This window comes from Cyanistes caeruleus, chromosome 6, assembly GCF_971803275.1.
Source record: "Cyanistes caeruleus chromosome 6, bCyaCae1.hap1.1, whole genome shotgun sequence".
Taxonomy (NCBI): domain Eukaryota; kingdom Metazoa; phylum Chordata; class Aves; order Passeriformes; family Paridae; genus Cyanistes; species Cyanistes caeruleus.
Window position 1 is genome coordinate 46,574,210 of NC_141706.1, and position 17,566 is coordinate 46,591,775.

Sequence of the window (17,566 nt, forward strand, 5' to 3'; positions counted from 1 at the left end):
CCACCACATCAATACTTCCTTACCTCCTGTGAAATGAAACAAATGCAAGTGTGGAGAGACCACTCACTTTGTTAATTGAATGGATCTGATTACACTCTGTTGCCGGGGATGTTCAACTCTTGAATGGTACAGGGTGCAGTTTATCCCAGGTCTCCACAAAAGTCACTATATCTATCTTGTTTTCATAGATTTTAGATATCTTTCCTTAATGTGGAAATCCAGTTGTGGAAATAATTACTCTGCCTCACTGATACTCCTTTCTTTATTATTCCATGGCTGTCCTTAGGGAATTGGCCTGTTCCCTGGCGGGGTTTCTGTAATTTGTCATTGCTGAATCTCTGTGATTGAATGTGAATTTTACTTGCATTTCTGTCAGCACTGACTCCTTCCCTTCTCCAGCCCTTGGACCCTTCCTAGTGTTTCTTTTAGGCACATTCAGGTGCTAAAGCAGGGACAGGGTAGCACTCTGAAGCAAAGTCCTGGGGTCTCCTAATACAGGAAGAGACCAGTTAATTACCCCTTCATGGGAATGATACTGGAGGACCTCTGTGTCAGAGCAGAAGAGTCCTTGAGAAGGAGAAAAAAAACCATAGGAACTTCTGAAGAGTTTTCAGAGAGAATCAAAAGAAAATGATGCATGGTAGCAGTACATGGAGCCTGTATCAGCCAGGTAATATGCCAGCTGACTGAATCCCAAGAGGGGAGAGTGCTTCCCTCCATCTTCCTTTCCCTAGCCATATTCTTTCTCTCTGTGGTTCCCTAATTGATTGCCTGTTAACATGCAGCAGACGGGGAGGGGTAGGGGCGGGGGGAAAGGAGTAAGTGAAAATTTCTCTCACCCTGTCATCAGCTTGGGCTGGCAACTGAGGTACCAAAATGCTTTTATTCCTAAGAGTGTGAGAGTCAAGTGTGCTGTGCCTGAGGGTGAGCAATTTCAGCTATGCAGCTGAAGGCTGAGTGCAGGGAAGCAGGCAGCAAATAGGTCTGCAGAGTTTGGTTGAGTCAAGAAAACACACTGTTCCCACAGCTCTGCTGCTGTGGGCATGATATCCAACCCCAGGTGTGCAGGAGAAAAGGATTTGAGGATCACATAAAAGAGAAGATGAATGGCAAGAGCATTTCCAAAAGCTGTTTATCCCACAACTCTACTATATTCAGTAGCTGTTTTAAGCATTTAACAAAGTGAAAGCATCTTCATCCAGGCTGCCTAACATTGATGTAGCCTTTGCAGAAAGCATGCAGATGTGTATGTTATAGAATTGCTTTCCCAGTATCCTAGTACCAAAATCTTGCCATGATTCAGAATGTGGGAGTGGCATTGACTCAGTGGTTTGAGCAAAAAGATGGAGTAATAACCCCAGGATTTCCCAAATGCTCAAGAGATTAAATAGGTAAATTTATCATCAGGCTTTTGTGGTCTTGGACAAGCCACTTCACTTCTCTGTGCTTGAGTATTGACAGGTGAAAAACTAATGAATACTATGACTGTATTCACTTTGCTGGCTGTACATGTGCATGCTGCCATAAAATGGGTCTAAATCTGTGCTGAGTTCCTAAACTACTGCAGCCCTATCTAGATACCCCTGATCATGAAGCAGACCTTCACAAGAAGTCCCCCTTCCAACTAGCCCCCCCTCCCTTGCTACAAATTACCCCATGCCTATTAGGGTTTTTTAGCTGCATTAAGTCACCTAAAACCTGCATATCTTGAGGTAGGAGCATCTTGCAATGGCCTTTGAACTCTCTCTGCTGCTGTAGCCGCAGCAGGAAGAACGGGCATCCAAGCTGCAGACCTCTAAGCAATATGACTTATTTGCAGCTCACTTTCTCATGAGGCCAGGTGAGGCCAGGGTGTCATGGACAACACAAGGGCTGCTGCTTTTCAAATGATGGGGAGAAGATAGACTGAGAGCCAGCGTGGACATGGTTGATTATCTCTGAGGTCACTGGTATTGCTGTGTGGGAGTTTTCTGTCAGTAGGCTTTTTCCAAAGAAAAGCGGAATTTTTACCAAGTCAGATTTTCCCAAGAAAAATTTTGATGATAGGAGAAAAAAAAGAAGGCAGGAAAATCCAAAACATTTATAACCTTCTAGCTGAAATGGAGTGTTTGGTTTTCCTGAACTAGGACAGGAAGACAGGATCACCCAACACACCTTAACCTGTCCCATAGATTATGGGGGAGTGTCAACACTTCTTTCTTACCTTGTGTTACATAGAATAAGGATTGAGGCCCGTAAACCTGTGTGTCATTTCCACTTTGCAATGTTGGCAATGCTTGACATAGAAAAGTGAAAACCTGAGGTGAGTTGAGAGAACACACCCCTGGGCTGCAGGTCTTTCCCTCTGAACACAGTATTTTGAACCCCAGGATTGGACTTACCATACTTTGAGGCAGTCAGAAAACCTAAACTGGCCTGAAGCATTTCCAGTCAGCTAGGCTGTCTCACAAAATTTTAACCTGTTTCCCTATCATTGTACTGTTTCATGGGATTATATTCTAGTGGGAGCTTGCATTTTCCTCACCTGACTACGAATATTGTGGAATGTGCAATCTAGTGCAAATAGAAGAGAATCTGAATTTCAGACATGTTTAAATGTCCTGCTATTGGTACTCAAGAGAGGTCTGATTTGAAACAAAAGATTTCATATTAGCTGAATGTAAAGGAGTGAGTGTGTTACATATAAGATAGTTTGGGATGTTTATAAATAAAAGCTTTTTTAATTTCTGTTCCATAGAAATCCTACCTAATCCTTTCATCCAAATTTAGACTAAGGCAAATACTGGATTTTTTACAGGATAGAAATTCTCAATCAAAGTCTGTTCCTTCTCTTAATAGTTTGCTCAGCAGGTAGAGCATTATCAGTCAAATATATTGTCATTGTCATTTGTTCATTAATTGTCACAACTAGTAGGTGGTTTTGCCTGCTTTGAGTATTAACAAACAACAATGCTATATAATGATACGAGTCCTTTATTATTAAATATACTCATGACTATGACTACCTTGCATCTATTTTTCATCTTCAAATGATGAAAATAAAGGCTATTTCTAAAATGACCCATTATTATTTTTTAAAAAAAGCTTAAAGCTCAACAAAACATTGGAGATTCAGAGAAAAGAGACACATTTACCACCATCTTCTGGATATTAAAGTTGTGTATTAGGCAAAGTGCCTGCATCTGTGGATTTCCAGCTTGAGTCTTGCAAGCTTTGAACTCGGTGAGTGTAGCAGCAGAACTGCTGTGTTGGGATGCCTTTACACCAATAAGGAGCTTGAGAGGTGGATAATGCAGCTCAGAAGTCTTGTAGGGGTTTCTAACAGGCTTGTAATAAAGTCTTCTAGGGCTTTCTGGTTGTTGTTGTGGTGCTTAGAGTGGCTCCCAGGAAGAGGAGCAGTTGACAGAGTTTTTACTGAGCAGAAGAGTGTTACAATCCAAATGCACAAAGGAGGTTTTGTATCCCTGCAGTAGCAGCCACATCAGCCAGGCACTGTCCTGTCCTTCTGTCCTTCTCAGAAAAGTGCCTGCTACTTTTCAGGTGGGAGTTCACAGCTTTCCAAAAATTTCTAAAGCCTACCCAGAGAAAGTGCAGTATTTCATGATCTAGTGCTTGACAGCTGATTACTATTCACAGATCTATCACTTGAATTTAAGAAAAAAATCTTCAGTGCAACCTCAGCTCTATTAGTCTAGTGTTTTCTGTTTGCCTCAGTACATTTGTACAGCAAGCTCTGTGCAGGAGGACCTTTTCTGTGGAAGTTCTGTAAAATATTTCTATGTCTGAAACCCCATAGACAAACTTGCTGCCAGTAGGGAGCCCCCAGACCCCTGTCCTGCATGCTCGTACAAGCAGGAGGCTGATTTGAGTGAGGTTTTGTGAAATGTCCAAGCCCTCTTTTGTGAACAGGAGTCAGGTGTGCCACCCTGAGGAGGCAAGCAGTTCTGGTGTTACACCTATATGTATCCCATTTTCCACCTAGCATCATTTGAATCCTTTCCTTTGAAAGCTGAGGCTTAAAAAATAACCCTTCTTACCTTATGCAGATCACGGGGAGATTTTCATCCGATTTTCACAAAGTACCTCTCCTCACACCAGGACTTGAGCTATGATGCCTCAGCTAGAAAGACTAATTGAAGTGAATGGCAATGAAGAAGAAACGAGAAAAAGCAAGATGGGCTTTTTAGCAATCAGAAGCTGAAAATTATTTAAGGAATTTCTTGGTTATTTTTATCTAGTCTTTCATGAGTTTCCTTGCAGAAAGGCTTTCTAGAAAGGTAGAATCAGGAAGCAGGGAGTAGCTTGTGTCCTCAGTGCTGTACTGATTTCAAGCTCAGTTCCCCTGAGGACCCTGTCCCTAATTTAAGCAGGAGATGGGTGGGACTTTACTATGCTCCCCAAGCTCAGAGAGGCATTCTTGTCTTCCAAGTCCATCCTGTTCCAGAGAGGTAGGGTGAATACAGGGTCTTTTGAATGACCAAATTTTGGTGTGCAATTTTGAGGTGCTCCTATTATATGTGCAGTAGAAATTACGTTCCAAGCTGTTTAATAGTCAGAGGTCTAATTTTGCAGAAAATAGGGTACTTTTGCAGTTTTCCAGCATAAAAAAAAAAAAGCATGTTCTATCACTTTAATAGTCCTTTGCTGTTTTGTAGCATCTCTCATCTAAAGACTTTAAAGTACAGTTACACCTTAATGAATAAAGACTCTCAGTCTCTCCAGATGGTAGGTTTAGTGTTCATTTCATTTTTCAGATGAGCAAACTAGGACATGAAGAGGGAGTGATTTGCTCTCCAAGGCGATATATGAAGGCTTAGAAGAAATCCAGACTCTGATCTGTTCACCTACCACTTGATTTTTGAGGCCATTTTTTTGGTAAATCTTGTGCCATGGCATCAGTGAGGTTCTACCATTTTTTTCCGATCAAATGTAAATATTTTCTAAGTAAAGGAAATCCCTCTAATAAGCAACAGCTCAAAGCAAGGCCTTGTCTATTTAATTGTCCCTTCTTTGCACCTTCCTTCTGGGGCACATAATCTATAGTTTATGACACATAGACACTTGACTCACATTCTGTTTTTGCATACAGAGTTGTCCATGTCTGTGTACACCTTTGTGTGCTGATAGTCTTCTGCAGGACCTTGCAGCATCCCCAGCTGCTGCAGTGAAGGGAAGCTCTCTCTGAGGCCCCTGTGCTGGCAGCTGGGCTGGTGGTGTGACTGCCAGCCACTGGGAGGCTGTTGGAATTTCGATGAGTTAATCTCATCACTTTATCACAGGGCACTTACAGAAATTACAGGGAGCTGTGAGCAACTCACTGTGCTGGCAGCCAGCCCCAGGACCCATAAAAGAAATTGAGACACCAGAAAAAAAAAAAAAAAGAAAAAGAAAAAAATCCGAGAACTCTGGTAAACTTTTGGAAATGAGAGTTTTTTCTGGTCGAGCTCTGCTTGGGTAATGCTGATTGTGCCTTCCCCGGTGATGCCCCTGCTTTCTGCAGTAATGGCAGGGATTGTGCCCAGCTGTGGCTCTCAATCTCTGCTGTGCACAACGTGATTTTGGGCCTGATATAAAACTCCCAATGCTTATCCTCTTCTTTAGCAGTCATGATCCCAGTACAGATGTGCGTTAAAGAACTGCTCGTTCGGGCTGCACACAGTGTGCGTTTGGCAACTAGCACCTTCATGTCCTCTGACCCTCTCCCATTTAGTCATGATGTAGGTTTTGTAGACTCTTCCCAGTGCCATGTTTGCAAAGGATCCAGGGAGTAGAGTCATGCAGAAGCTTTGGGATCTGCTTGACACTGCGGAGGGACCTTGAGCTTCCAAATGAGAGCTGTCACTGTCTGCCACTGCTATAAAGGCTCAGTGCCCTTACTGTGGCGTCTCTGTGTTAGGGGGCAAATTTTCAGCTTTTGGACCACAAAACAAACAAAAAATAAAATAAAAATCTTGCATCTCTCCAGAGCTCTGATCCTGGCTTTGGTGAGAAAGGTTGGCATTCAAACAAAGGCAAAACCTCCCAAAGTGAGACTGTGTCTGAGTTTTTTCCAGGTTTGCTCTGGTTCTGTTCCTTCCTGTGTGGGGCACAGCAAGTATCTGATCATGAGATCAGATCACCATGCTCACGGGTCTGTAATGTTCTGTGTCTAGAACAGGAATTTGTTTATTACCTTGAGATCTATCTTGAATTTCAATTTCCAGCTCTTTGAGAATGTTGATACATGGCTGGCTATTGAAATTCAGATGCTGCACAATGACGAAATACAGCCTGAATGGAAGCAACTTGTGCAGCACCCTCTGCTCTTGCTGACAAACTGCGTTTGGGGGCAGATGAGTAGTAGTGAGAGGAATGGGGTGGAATTAGGGGGAAGTTGCAAGTCTTGTAAGCTCCCTGGTTCCCCAGGCAGGACAAAGAAGGGCAGATGACATCTACCCCACATACACGGAGCAAGACTGGCAGCAAAGGAAATTCTAGTAATGTCTGAACTGCTCCCACTCTTATCCCTGGACTTCAGGGAACAGGCCAAGTTACAAGGGGTGCAGCACAAGAGATGACAACATGCCTGGAAGACACATGCCTGAAAGCCCAGCACTGCAGTCATGCCCTTGGCTAGGTCAGCAGGGTAAAGTCTCAGAGGATGTGTAAGTGAATGAGCAAACATGCAGCATTTACAGACTGATGGTGGTGGGAATATCTGGGCACTGCAGCCTGTCCCTGGATCCATGGGGAGAACATGATTCCTGGGTGACCATCTCTGTGTTTGATTACAGGGAATATTGAATACAGCTGCCCGGCCACCAATGAGTGTGAGATCACGAAACGGAGGCGCAAATCCTGTCAGGCCTGTCGCTTCATGAAATGCCTCAAAGTGGGGATGCTAAAAGAAGGTAAGACAGAGTCAGATGAGAGTTTTTCTCTGTGCCAAGAGTGCCTGGGATTCCAGACCTCGCAGAATCTCCCAGGCTAGCTACATGCTTGCCCTCTTTGTGTTCCTGAATGTATCTTTCTACAGGCTTTGTCAGAGTCAGGATGGGCAGCAACCAAGAGGTCAGTCCAGAGAGGAGAATGGTTCTAGTCAGTGCTCTCATGCTCAGATATTATTTCTAGCACTTGCAAATTTGATAAATAACTGGAAAACGATGGTTCCAGACTTCCCTTTCCCAAAGGAATGCTGGGCTGGAGGGTGTTTCTCTTCTTGTACCCTAGTAATTTTTCGGTGTTGAGGAGGAGAGGCTCTTTCATGATCATGACTGAGTTGGCAGCTCATCATAAGGGAAGGATGGAGTTAATGCAGAGCTGTGGCACAGTGTGCAATGTGCCTTTATTACCACTCAGGAGACTTTCTGAAGATGGTTGGTAGCATAGGTTTGTCTGGGAGCTGTGGGTCCCCTGCCCTGCATACTCAGCCTGTGTTTTGCTCAGCCTATTGATCTGTTCAGCGCTCTTTGAGCAGTGTTCAGCTTCTCTCCTGTACTGTTTTTCCTCCCACGCCCCCCCTTTTCAATCTTTGTCCATTCATGAGGAACCGCAGGGAATTCAGTGGCAATTAAACACATTCTTATGGATTGACTTTAAAGGTTTGTTTCCCTTGGGTCCCTCTGGGAAAGGCAGTGAGGGGAGGAGGGGAAGGAAGAAGAAGCACTGCACATAACCCTCTGCATGGCTATACCAGCGGAGCGAGGTCCTCTCAGCTTAACCACAAGAAACAGCTGCTGGCTGTGGTTATGCACGAGTCCTGTATGCTGGAGCCAAGATGCCAGCATACAACTTTCTTCCAGGTCATGACATCACAGCAGCTGGTAATAAATTGTACAATGTCAGTTGAGTGTGTATTGCTTCTCACTAGAGCTCTCTCATTTCTTGAGATGCAGGTTGATGGCAGCCAGTGTTGTTAAAAATGTAGATGAGACATTAAACCTGTTTTTTTCTTTGATGGATGTGTAGTTTCTGTAGTTAAATATCTTCCTTCTAGAGCATACCAGTTACCAAGGGGAGGAGATGCAAGCTTCTGTAATTTGGCCTTTCCTGACCTAGGTGTAGAGGTGGTAGACTCAGAGGATCTTGATCTCCTACTGGGAGGGAGGCACCTACTTTGTAGTTAGAGACCACTGCAAATGTGCTTCTCTTCATGTGGTAGTTCAGGGAGGGGATGTATGCTCTTACCCACTAAAACAAATATACACCGGTGACACTGGCTTCAGTGCAGGTTGTTCATGCACTGCAGCCTATTCATATGAATCCCATAAAACAACCTTAAATGCCTGTAGTGTCTCCAGTCATTCTGCAGAGCAGCAGCACAAGTTCAGGCTTGCTGGCTGCCAGTGTCTGTGCTGTCCTGCTTCTGAGCAGTCGTGCCTTTTGGAGCTGGCAGCTGGGGAAACAGTCACAGGAGCCAGTGCTGCTGTGCTGGCTGTGTGGTCAGGGCATCTCTGCTTCTGGGAGCTCAGCACTGTTCAGAGCAGGGTCCTGTGAAGGGTTTTATGTCTTAGCCTCCAAGTTCTGTGAAAACAGTTAACTCCGTCCAGACCAGAGTTAGTCTGGAAGGCAGTGTAAATTCACTCACACCATGCTGTGCCTGAACTCACAGACCCTGTGGGATACTACTCATGGCAAACTGAAATTTGACTCTATGGCTGCTTTTGTGCTGAAGTGTATTTAGTTATTCATATAGGGATTGATCAAGCATCATTAAAGTCACTGGGGAAGGGTGGTTTGCTATTGATGTTAGTCTATCTGTGATCCTGCCCATAATATTTAAAGCTGTGGAAAATACAGCATAAAGATTTATTGATAGCAGTGGGATACAAGAGCACATGATATTATCAGCAAGAGCAGAGGAGGCTACCCTAGCAATCTGAAAATAGGGGTACTGTGTCGTAACAGAAAGTGGTCAAGTGATACTGGGCAGGCATCTTTTTTTCTTTCTTTTGCTCAGTATCCCAGGCTGAGAAATAAGGGTTATAATGCTTTGCTTTGCAAAAGAATTGTGAGGACCAATTAGTTAACTTTATGTGAAGCTTGGTGGAAGCACAGATTATTAGTATACAGAATTCAATCAATACATATCTTTAAAAGCCAAATCCAAGAAGGGAGAAAAATGGTGTTACACTATTTGGTCTCCACAGAGCCAAGAGTTTCTAGAAAGAACAAATCCATTGTTGTTTGAATTGCTCAAAATGCAGAATTGACAAGGGACTTCAGATTAGAAAAGGTTCATTGGTCTTTTCCATCTCTGATCTGTCATCCTGTTAGCTCATCCATCCCTTTTCTCTGCCAAGGCACGAGCGTTCCCAACTGTACCATTTTGGTAGTTTAACTGTTTTTAAAAATCCCTGATGTCTTGGTTTCCCCAGAGAGCCTATTCTGCAGTCTCCAAACTCTCATTAGGACAAGATGTCTCTTGACATTTGGGCTGTGATTATTTTTCCTTTTAATAGCTCCCCTTCCTACTTTGCCTTGGTACATCTCTCTCATCATCCCTGGGTTCATGCATGGCAGAAGGTTGCTAAGCCATGTTCTTTGTCCTGCTTGATTATCAGAAGTTTGGAGAAAAGCAGTCTTTTGGTTAAAGGCAAGATCCAGAAATCAGTTCTTCTCCACACAGTTTTCTCCTTGATGACCTTGAGCAAGCCCCTGGGCTTGTAAGTTAGTGGGGATGTTTCTGGGTGAAGAAACTACCATTTTGCTCAAGAAAAATATGATATTCCATTAGTAACTAGTTAATGGGTTTCATGATTTCTTCTCATTTTCCTGATTATTATTGCCATACATGATGTACAAGCCACCTCCTGCCTGTTGGGCATGTGGCGTTAACCTTGTTCTTCAAGCAGACGGCATCAGCACAAATAACCACAACTTCAAGGTGGGCTTTACACTTGAAATGCTCAGCTTGATGCTGCAGGAGAGACTTGGATTCTCCCCTTGGGGACTGCATATAAGGGTCACCAGACATCTCCCTACGTAGGCTGCAGCTAGGCAATAGCTGTGAATGTAGCCCTTTAAGATCCGGGGAGACTGGCCCTAACATAGATGTGCAGGTTATTCAGGCAATGCCGAGTGAATGAGGATCAGGGCAGGAAGAGAGCCAATGGAGCAATCAATAGGTGTCTCAGATATCCAGGCCACTTTCTTTAAGAGAGCTCTGATCAATGTATTGCAACAAGGGAACTGCACGGACACCAGAGCTTTGCTGTCTCAGGTTCTCCTGGCGTGATGCTGCAGAGCAGGCAAGACTCACTGGGAAAAGTGGCAAGCAGAAAGCTCTGCCCGTGGAGCCCAACTGGCTCAGATGTCTGAAGTGTTGGCCTGTCTGGCTGCCTGTCTCTTACTTTCCCCTTCCATCTGGAGTGTGCCCCCAGGGAGCATTAATTAGCCCTAGCAGGCTCATATAGGAACCTGCTGAATCTGAAGTCCGGCATTCCAGAAGACTCCAATCCCAGTGTTCATGTAGGGACACGCTGTCCCTAGAAAATCTGTGCTCTGCTGCTCTTTGCCTTGCTGAACCACCAGCCTGCAGGCAGTGGGGATGGGCATGTTCACAGCTTTGTCCAGCAGAATTGCATGCCCTCTGCTCTGCAAAAATGCAGGAGACCTGAGCAACCAGTGATACTGCTCACCCCAAATGGAGAAGATGATGTTTCTGGCATGGGGGCATGGCCAGTGCAGGAAAAGTGTGCCATGCAACTTGCAGTGGAGAGGCATTGTTCAGAGCTGGGAATCCCAGCGTTTGTCCACCCCATTGCCTCTCTTTGCTCTCGTCACTGTCTGTCCTGTGCCTATAATGACTAAGTGTAGTTTCTTCGCCTCTGGGCTCTACATAGTAGATCTAGATCTTCCTGGATTTCTGGAATAATAGGCAGAGAAATTTCAGCAGTTTGGCTGCTCATAACTCTTTTAAAAACTCGGTATACTTTGCCAGTTTTAGGAAGAATATATCCTTGCCATTCACACTCTAGCCACCCATAACCTTTCTGTTCTACAGTAATTTGTTTGTCTTCAAGAGGCACATGTAATTTCAGATGACACGAGGCATGTGTATTTGGGCACAGAGGTTTCATTTTGGACATTGGTTGGCTGGTTAAGCATGACCTCACAACTTTGCCCTCCACACCTCTGCTGCCTCTCTGAACCTGGGGCACCCCAGGTCCTCCAGAACTTGGGGCACCTCCTCTTCTCTGACCTTGGTATCTGTAGGGCTGTTTCTTCTGTATTTTCTCGTGCCTCTCTCTCAGCTTCTTTTACCCTTTCTTGTATGTGTTATCTCAGAGGTACCACCAGCACTGCAGAGCTTTGGGCAGTGGTGGGTCCATTTTGGAGCTGTCTGGAGTGGACACAGGGGCAGTTTCTGGCATCTTCTCACAGAAACCACCCCTGCAGTCTCCTGCTACCAAAACCTTGTTGCATAAATGCAGTGCTGCCCATAAAAGGGAAAGGTTCTGAGATCACCAGAAGAGGCATGGGGATAACAGGTGAATTGCAATGAAACATCAAAGCCTCTCATTACAGAACTCATCTTTGGCAGGAAATGACAGACAGGCAAGTGGAGGAGAGGCAGTATGAGACATATCAAACCATACCACACCAAAGAGAACAGACTGGCTATTCTCTAGGTATTTGGTCCTTTCTCTTGTGGAAGCCCTGCAGAACTTTTTCTTCAAATAATTGTGTTGTTTCTTAAGCTGTGTTGTTCCCTGTTCTGTGCTGGCACATCTGCAGAGACCCAAATGGAGCATAAACAGTTCTGAAAAGGAAGCAAAGCTGGGTCACAAAATGCTTTTCATGAAGTGCATGCACATGCAACTGTGTCACATCACAGTAGAAAATCACACAGCAAAGAAAATGTCAGTAAAAAAATCTCATCCAGGCATTGAAATGACATTGATTATTCCCCCAGCCTTTGAGTCTTGTTTTCCTTCTTAATAGGAGTAATGTATATTATGTTGCTGAAGCTGTCCTCTGTTCCCTGCCAGTGCTGAGACTTGTCTCCTCAGAGTCCCACCCATGACTGAGTTCCAAGTACAACTTTCTGAGATGTATGAGTGGCTTCTGCCCAGTTCCTTGCAGACATCACTGGTTGGCTTCCAAGAAGGAGGGCAAAGACTGAAAGGACCCTGGGGATGTGTCCTGTGGTAGACCAGGTATACCTTATCTCAGAAAGCAGAAGACAGGAGTCTGCAGGAGTACATGCACTGCATGTGCTAAAATCAGGAGTGGGGATTCCTGGGGTAGGAAACCTGCCCTGTATGAAGTGCCCACTCTGAATGTCTTTGAAGGTAAGTTGTCCTCAGGCCTAGCCTCCTGGCTCTCAAGAATCAGCCTTGTGTGATGAGGGTGAAGTCTACAGGTAGAAGGAAGGAAGGTAGAAGAATATGTAGTCTTGATCTGGATGCAGAAAAAGGAGGCTTTTTAACAGCAAGAGAGAAGTTAGGCAATTACCCAGTAAAGATGTGTGATTTATCTTATCTGCATGACTCTCTTCCCAAAACTGTTATGCTGTAGTAAGCCCAGGTACAACCATTCCTTTCCCAGGCTTTGTTCCTTTGCTTCTATTGCATTTAGATAAGAAATGCTAGAAAACATTAAAATTCAACAGAGAACCCAAATTCTTTGCTAAAAATCTCCCAAGATCTTGGTCTCCTATCTAATATTATTTCTGACGTAAAGCTTGCTGGAATGTGTGGATACTGGCACTGCAGCACCAGGCAGTGAAACAGGCAAGAGAAGTCTACAGAAGAGAGCCACAAAGTTCATTCAGCTCATCTTCCCATTCATTGTTCCCATTTCCTTCCTCTCCCTAGTGTCTTTGGCAACACCCTGCCTCCCAGAAACTTGGAATAACCTGGTAACCCTTGTGTTACCTAAGTGCCTGCATCTCTGTGGATACTGGAGGTGATCCCCACTACCGAGATGGTGAGACTGTAATCTCCAAATTTCAGTAGCAGCTATCTCTTAAATCCATCTCCTCTTCAAGACCCTGTCTGATTAGGAAACCCTGTTCTCAGGGCAGGAATTGCCCTGGTGTTTATTACTAACTCTTTGGTTTACCTTACCAGCTGCTGATGTCATAAATTTTTCACAGGGAATCAAATCTGTCATCCTGGACAGACTTGGGTGTGTGATGTTGTAAATTTGATGCAGACATCTAGTATCTGAGCAAGGGGTTCCAAGCACTGGTGATTTCAAGCCACTTCCACTTACAACTTAGCTTTCATCTTCTGTAAAATCCAGATAACTGAATCAACAGCAGAGCTCCTTTTCAGCAGTGTAACCAAATGGAGAGTGTTTAATTTCTGTTTTCAAGTGAAAGAATCTCTCAATGGAGCAAAGTGTTTCCAGCAGCCTCTCCCTCCTGCCCCCATCCCTGCTTCCAGACCATGGGTTCACAAAAAGATATTTGATTTCAGTGAAAGCTCAGCTGATATCCCTGCAATATGCTTGGGTTCTTGCTTTGTGTTTCCTGGGAAGGATGAGGGCTCCTCCGGGGACCCCGGGTAATTGGGTTAGTGGCCAGCTCATGTCAGGAAATTAAAAGGTAGCCCCGATCAGGTTGCTGCTGTGTGCAATTTAATGGCTTTGTATTTATAGAGTATTCTGCCTCCAGCCGCTGCCAGAAATATCACTACTGGAGGTATCCAAATGAAAAAATAGAATGAAAAAATTATTTTTCCTTCTCTAAAATATCTTTGTGCTTAAAAACAGACAGGCAACCCCCTGTCATTTGAAACAGGATCTCTAGGATCAGTGAGTGGCATCTTGATGACTCTATCTTCCACACCCAACTATTTTCCAAGACATAAATTGAGCATTTGCAATGTGGCTGGAGCTGAGTTGTGACAGAGAGCATGTGCTGCCTTTGGCAGGTTGATGGTAATCCTCCAAAGAGGAGGCTTCCAGCAGATGGACTGCTCACAAATTGCACACTGGGCTGAGTGCACTTGGTATCTGTTTTCTGGACATAAGAATGGCACATCCAGTATCATCCCTACACTTTCTCCTTTATCTAATGGATTACGAATCTGTTTAATTTGGTTCCTCCCATTCATTTTGAATTTTGTGGTTCTTACCACGCCTAACTAGATCTCCATTCTTTCAAACTTTGAAGTCCAGGTTCCATCAGTATACATCTAGGTGGCTTCAGAGAGGCATTACCTCTGCATTTATATATAATAAATACTTTGTGTATTCAGTCACCAAAACTATGCTTAGTACTCTTCTAGAACGTAAGGAAAATAGGAAGCAGATAAAAATGGCAACAACCATCCTGGGATTTTTAGAACCCAGCAGTTTTCCTAGAAGCTTTTAGGTGGTTTTGACAACACAGCAGGTAATATTCTTCAAGGTAAGCAGGAATGGGATGGGACTGAATATACACCCCCACTGCTCTACAGTAACTTTAGTCATGTGCCTCTGATAACCTGAGTGCACCAGTGACTCAGTTCTGCTGAGATTCTCAATCCTTTTCCCTGACTCACCTTTGAAGATCATGCCAGCTCTTGACCTGCAGGGTATCCTGATAGGGTCTTTAGTAAGAACTTCCTGGCACCGCTGTTCCAATTTTAGAATTCAATAACAAATGGACGGTAGTTCTTAGCATTAGAAGAGCCACTGCTGAGGTGAGGACTTGAGGAGATGCTTCAAGGCTCGAGCAGAGTTGCTGTAAGAGGCTGGCCAAAGCAGAGCATACTGTGCTGGTGAGTCTAACTCCCTTGCCTCTGTGGATCTCCATCACAAATTGACCTCTTTCCATGTAGTGCTGGGAGCCTCTCCATTTTGTCACATACCAAAAATTGTTGTTCTTGATCCATGCTTGTACTCCTCTACCAGTTCCAAGATCTGCTTCACTGTAATACACTGAGACAAAAAACTGGACTAGAGATAGCACTGGTTTCACTCCACAGGGCTTCTCTTGGTAATCAGTGAAGAGAAGTATCTGTCATGGTCTGGCCACATCAAGTGTCTGGCCAGTGAGCTGAATGTGGAGGTGCCTTTTTCTCTGTTGCCTATCAAGGGAGCTCAGATGTGCAGAAGGGAGCTATCAAAGTCTAAAGTAAGGTGAGTTAAATCACACCTAGAGCTTCTGGTTCCTCTAGGCAGCAAACACTGCTTTGGGGCTTTATTTCTGAGTTCTACCTCTGGGAAAGTCAGTGGGGCTGAGGCTTAGTCATCTTTTAGGTCCTGTTGTGAAAGGCAACCTTGGTCTTTAACTAGCTCCTTTTGCACAGTGCCCCTCAGCCTGCTGCTGTGCAGGCACTGTGGCCATGGGTGACATAACCAATAGAGCTGCTGACCTGCCTCAGAATGTTTGGAGGGCTGGGAGGGGAAGCAGTCAAAGGAGAACGTTTGCATGGACCATGGACACAGGGTGAATATGTGGGTGTGGGGCTTATTATAGAGAGTTGTTGCAGAAAACAAAGTACTGAGGTATTCTTTATCCCCATTTGCCTTTGAAGCCCTTGTTAATTCCTGAGTTTCCAGAGGGAGCAAAGTGGGGTGAGCAAAGTGAGAGGGGCTCAGCATGGAAAGCAAGCTGTGCATTTGAGAGATGGCAGTGGCTGGCGCTGCAGACAGCCCTGCAGAGCTGGCAGCCATGCAGCTGGCATTGGCAGAGAAGGACTGGTTTGCAAGCTCTGTGGGTTTCACCTGACTCTCTGTGCTTTGGACCACCCGTTTGGGACATGCTGCTTGTGTTTCTGTGTGTGAGGAACTGACACCTTGTGTCACTGCTCCAAGGCATATGAGAGCCTCTGAGACCAGGTACCATCAGGTATCACAGGGCTAACCAGTCTAAGTCCAGGGACTCTTCAGTCAGCCTGACAGTGAAGAAACTTTCCTACCTGACTAACATAACCCTGTAACCATCAAAGGTGGAAGAAGTTGCAGTGTCCTTCTTTAACGGATCTAATTTCTCTGTAGGCTCTTGTAACACAGGAGATGGATTTTCATCTCTACTTCCCCTCATCCCCAAGATAGTTCTCCATCCTCTCTTTCCAAGTGTAATTTCCAGGCTTGTTAACCTGCACCAGTCTAGTCACTGGGTTCTTCTGGCAGTGCTGATTTGTGACCCTCAAGTTGCTTTCCTGTATTTCAGATGAGTTGGGTAATTGCATCAGTCCCCTACCATAAGACTCTCTAGGGGCTGGCCTCTTTTTGCCACAGCGTTAGAGCCTCATAGTATAAAGCGATCTTTTCTCATTCCCAAGCTGGAATCTGAGTAACAAAAGAGAGCCTGGTCAGTTTGTAGCCTCTCCATTCCTGTTTGGCTGAGATGCTTTTTCCTATAGTCTATTTCTTTCTCCATCCTGGCAGGCCTGACTTTTAATGATCATCTCTGCTGTTTCCTTGATAGACTTCCTCCTGGCTCACTCATCCCATTACCACATGCTGTCATCTCTCCTGAAGTTCAGAGCAGAAAGGAAGAGAGAAATTTTGTAGGAGACACTTTGAATACAACTCTTCTCCCTTCCTTTCTTCTCTGCTCTTAGCCTATCCCTTCCAGCTTCCTTGGCCAGTACCAATCCTCATGCTTTAGACTGCAGCTCCTGGAGACAGGTGCTCTGCTAGCTACAGAGCAGCACCCCAGCTCAGACCCCGGGAGAGCAAGCAGTGTGGAAACTGCAGCTCAAGGATTAGGTGGGCAGTGGACACAGGACCTGGCTAGTGTATCAGGGGAGCTCAGCAAAAGCAGCCCTTTTGCTTCCTGGCCAGCACCTGCCCTGTGCTCCCTTTGGTTGCGTCCTTCTTGGTCTAGACACATATTGTACCATGCAGACCCTGTGCTTGGCTCCTCCGTTAGCTCTTTTGGCAAGATAGATCTTTCTGTTCCTATCAATCCATGGGCATGTGATAGGACTCGATGGAAAGTGAGGTGAAGCTGGTAATTTGACACGACAGCTGATATTGGGCCTTGACTGCATTTCCCACTGGCCAGGGCTCAGCTTCACAGAGCTTTTAAGAGTATTTTTAGTCCCCAGAAAATAAAAGAGAAACTAAACCTGACTCTGTGTGCTGTCGCCTCTGCATACTCGGCTATTTTTACTTCCAACAGTCTCGGCCTGGGTCCAGCTTTTAAAAAAAGATGGAATTATTTTACTTCCATTAAGAAAAAAACCCCAAGGCCTGATGTTATCAAGTCAGTAAGGGGACATCTGATCCCAAAGTTGTCGGGCAGACGTCTCTCCAAGGGGCATGTCAGAGAAATGCAGGGAGCTTGAACGATCAGCAGATCAGCTCTCCCACTGCAGAGGCTTGGTGCTGGCACAGACCTCTCTGCAAGAGTGCTTGGAACACGAGTGGCACCCACAGGACACTTAGAAAACTGACATTCCTGCCCCAGGCAGGATGCTGAGCTGAGAAGTTCTGCACAAGTCCTGGCCTTGCCCTCCTCCCTGCAAGGTCAGAGGGGCCTTGGGCAGGCAGGGGAGCTGAGAGCAAGCTGCCAGCGAGCTGGAACTCAATCCCTGTGGCATACACCAGGCTCAGCTCCATAGCTAGGTCAGATGAGGAGGACTTTCATGCAGGGTCTCTCAAAAGGTAACAAAATTGAATGAACAGCAGCACTTTCTTG

The 17,566-nt window shown here is 45.1% G+C and overlaps 1 protein-coding gene across 4 annotated transcripts in view; it reads left to right on the forward strand.

Moving 5' to 3' along the window:
• ESRRB (estrogen related receptor beta) overlaps positions 1 to 17,566 on the forward strand; it is a 134,764-nt gene that overhangs the window by 96,088 nt on the left and 21,110 nt on the right. For all 4 annotated transcript variants that reach the window (XM_086893439.1, XM_086893435.1, XM_086893436.1 and 1 more), the window contains one exon: positions 6,774 to 6,890. In XM_086893439.1, the coding sequence (XP_086749565.1) occupies positions 6,774 to 6,890 (117 nt within the window). The remainder of the gene's footprint in view (positions 1 to 6,773; positions 6,891 to 17,566) is intronic.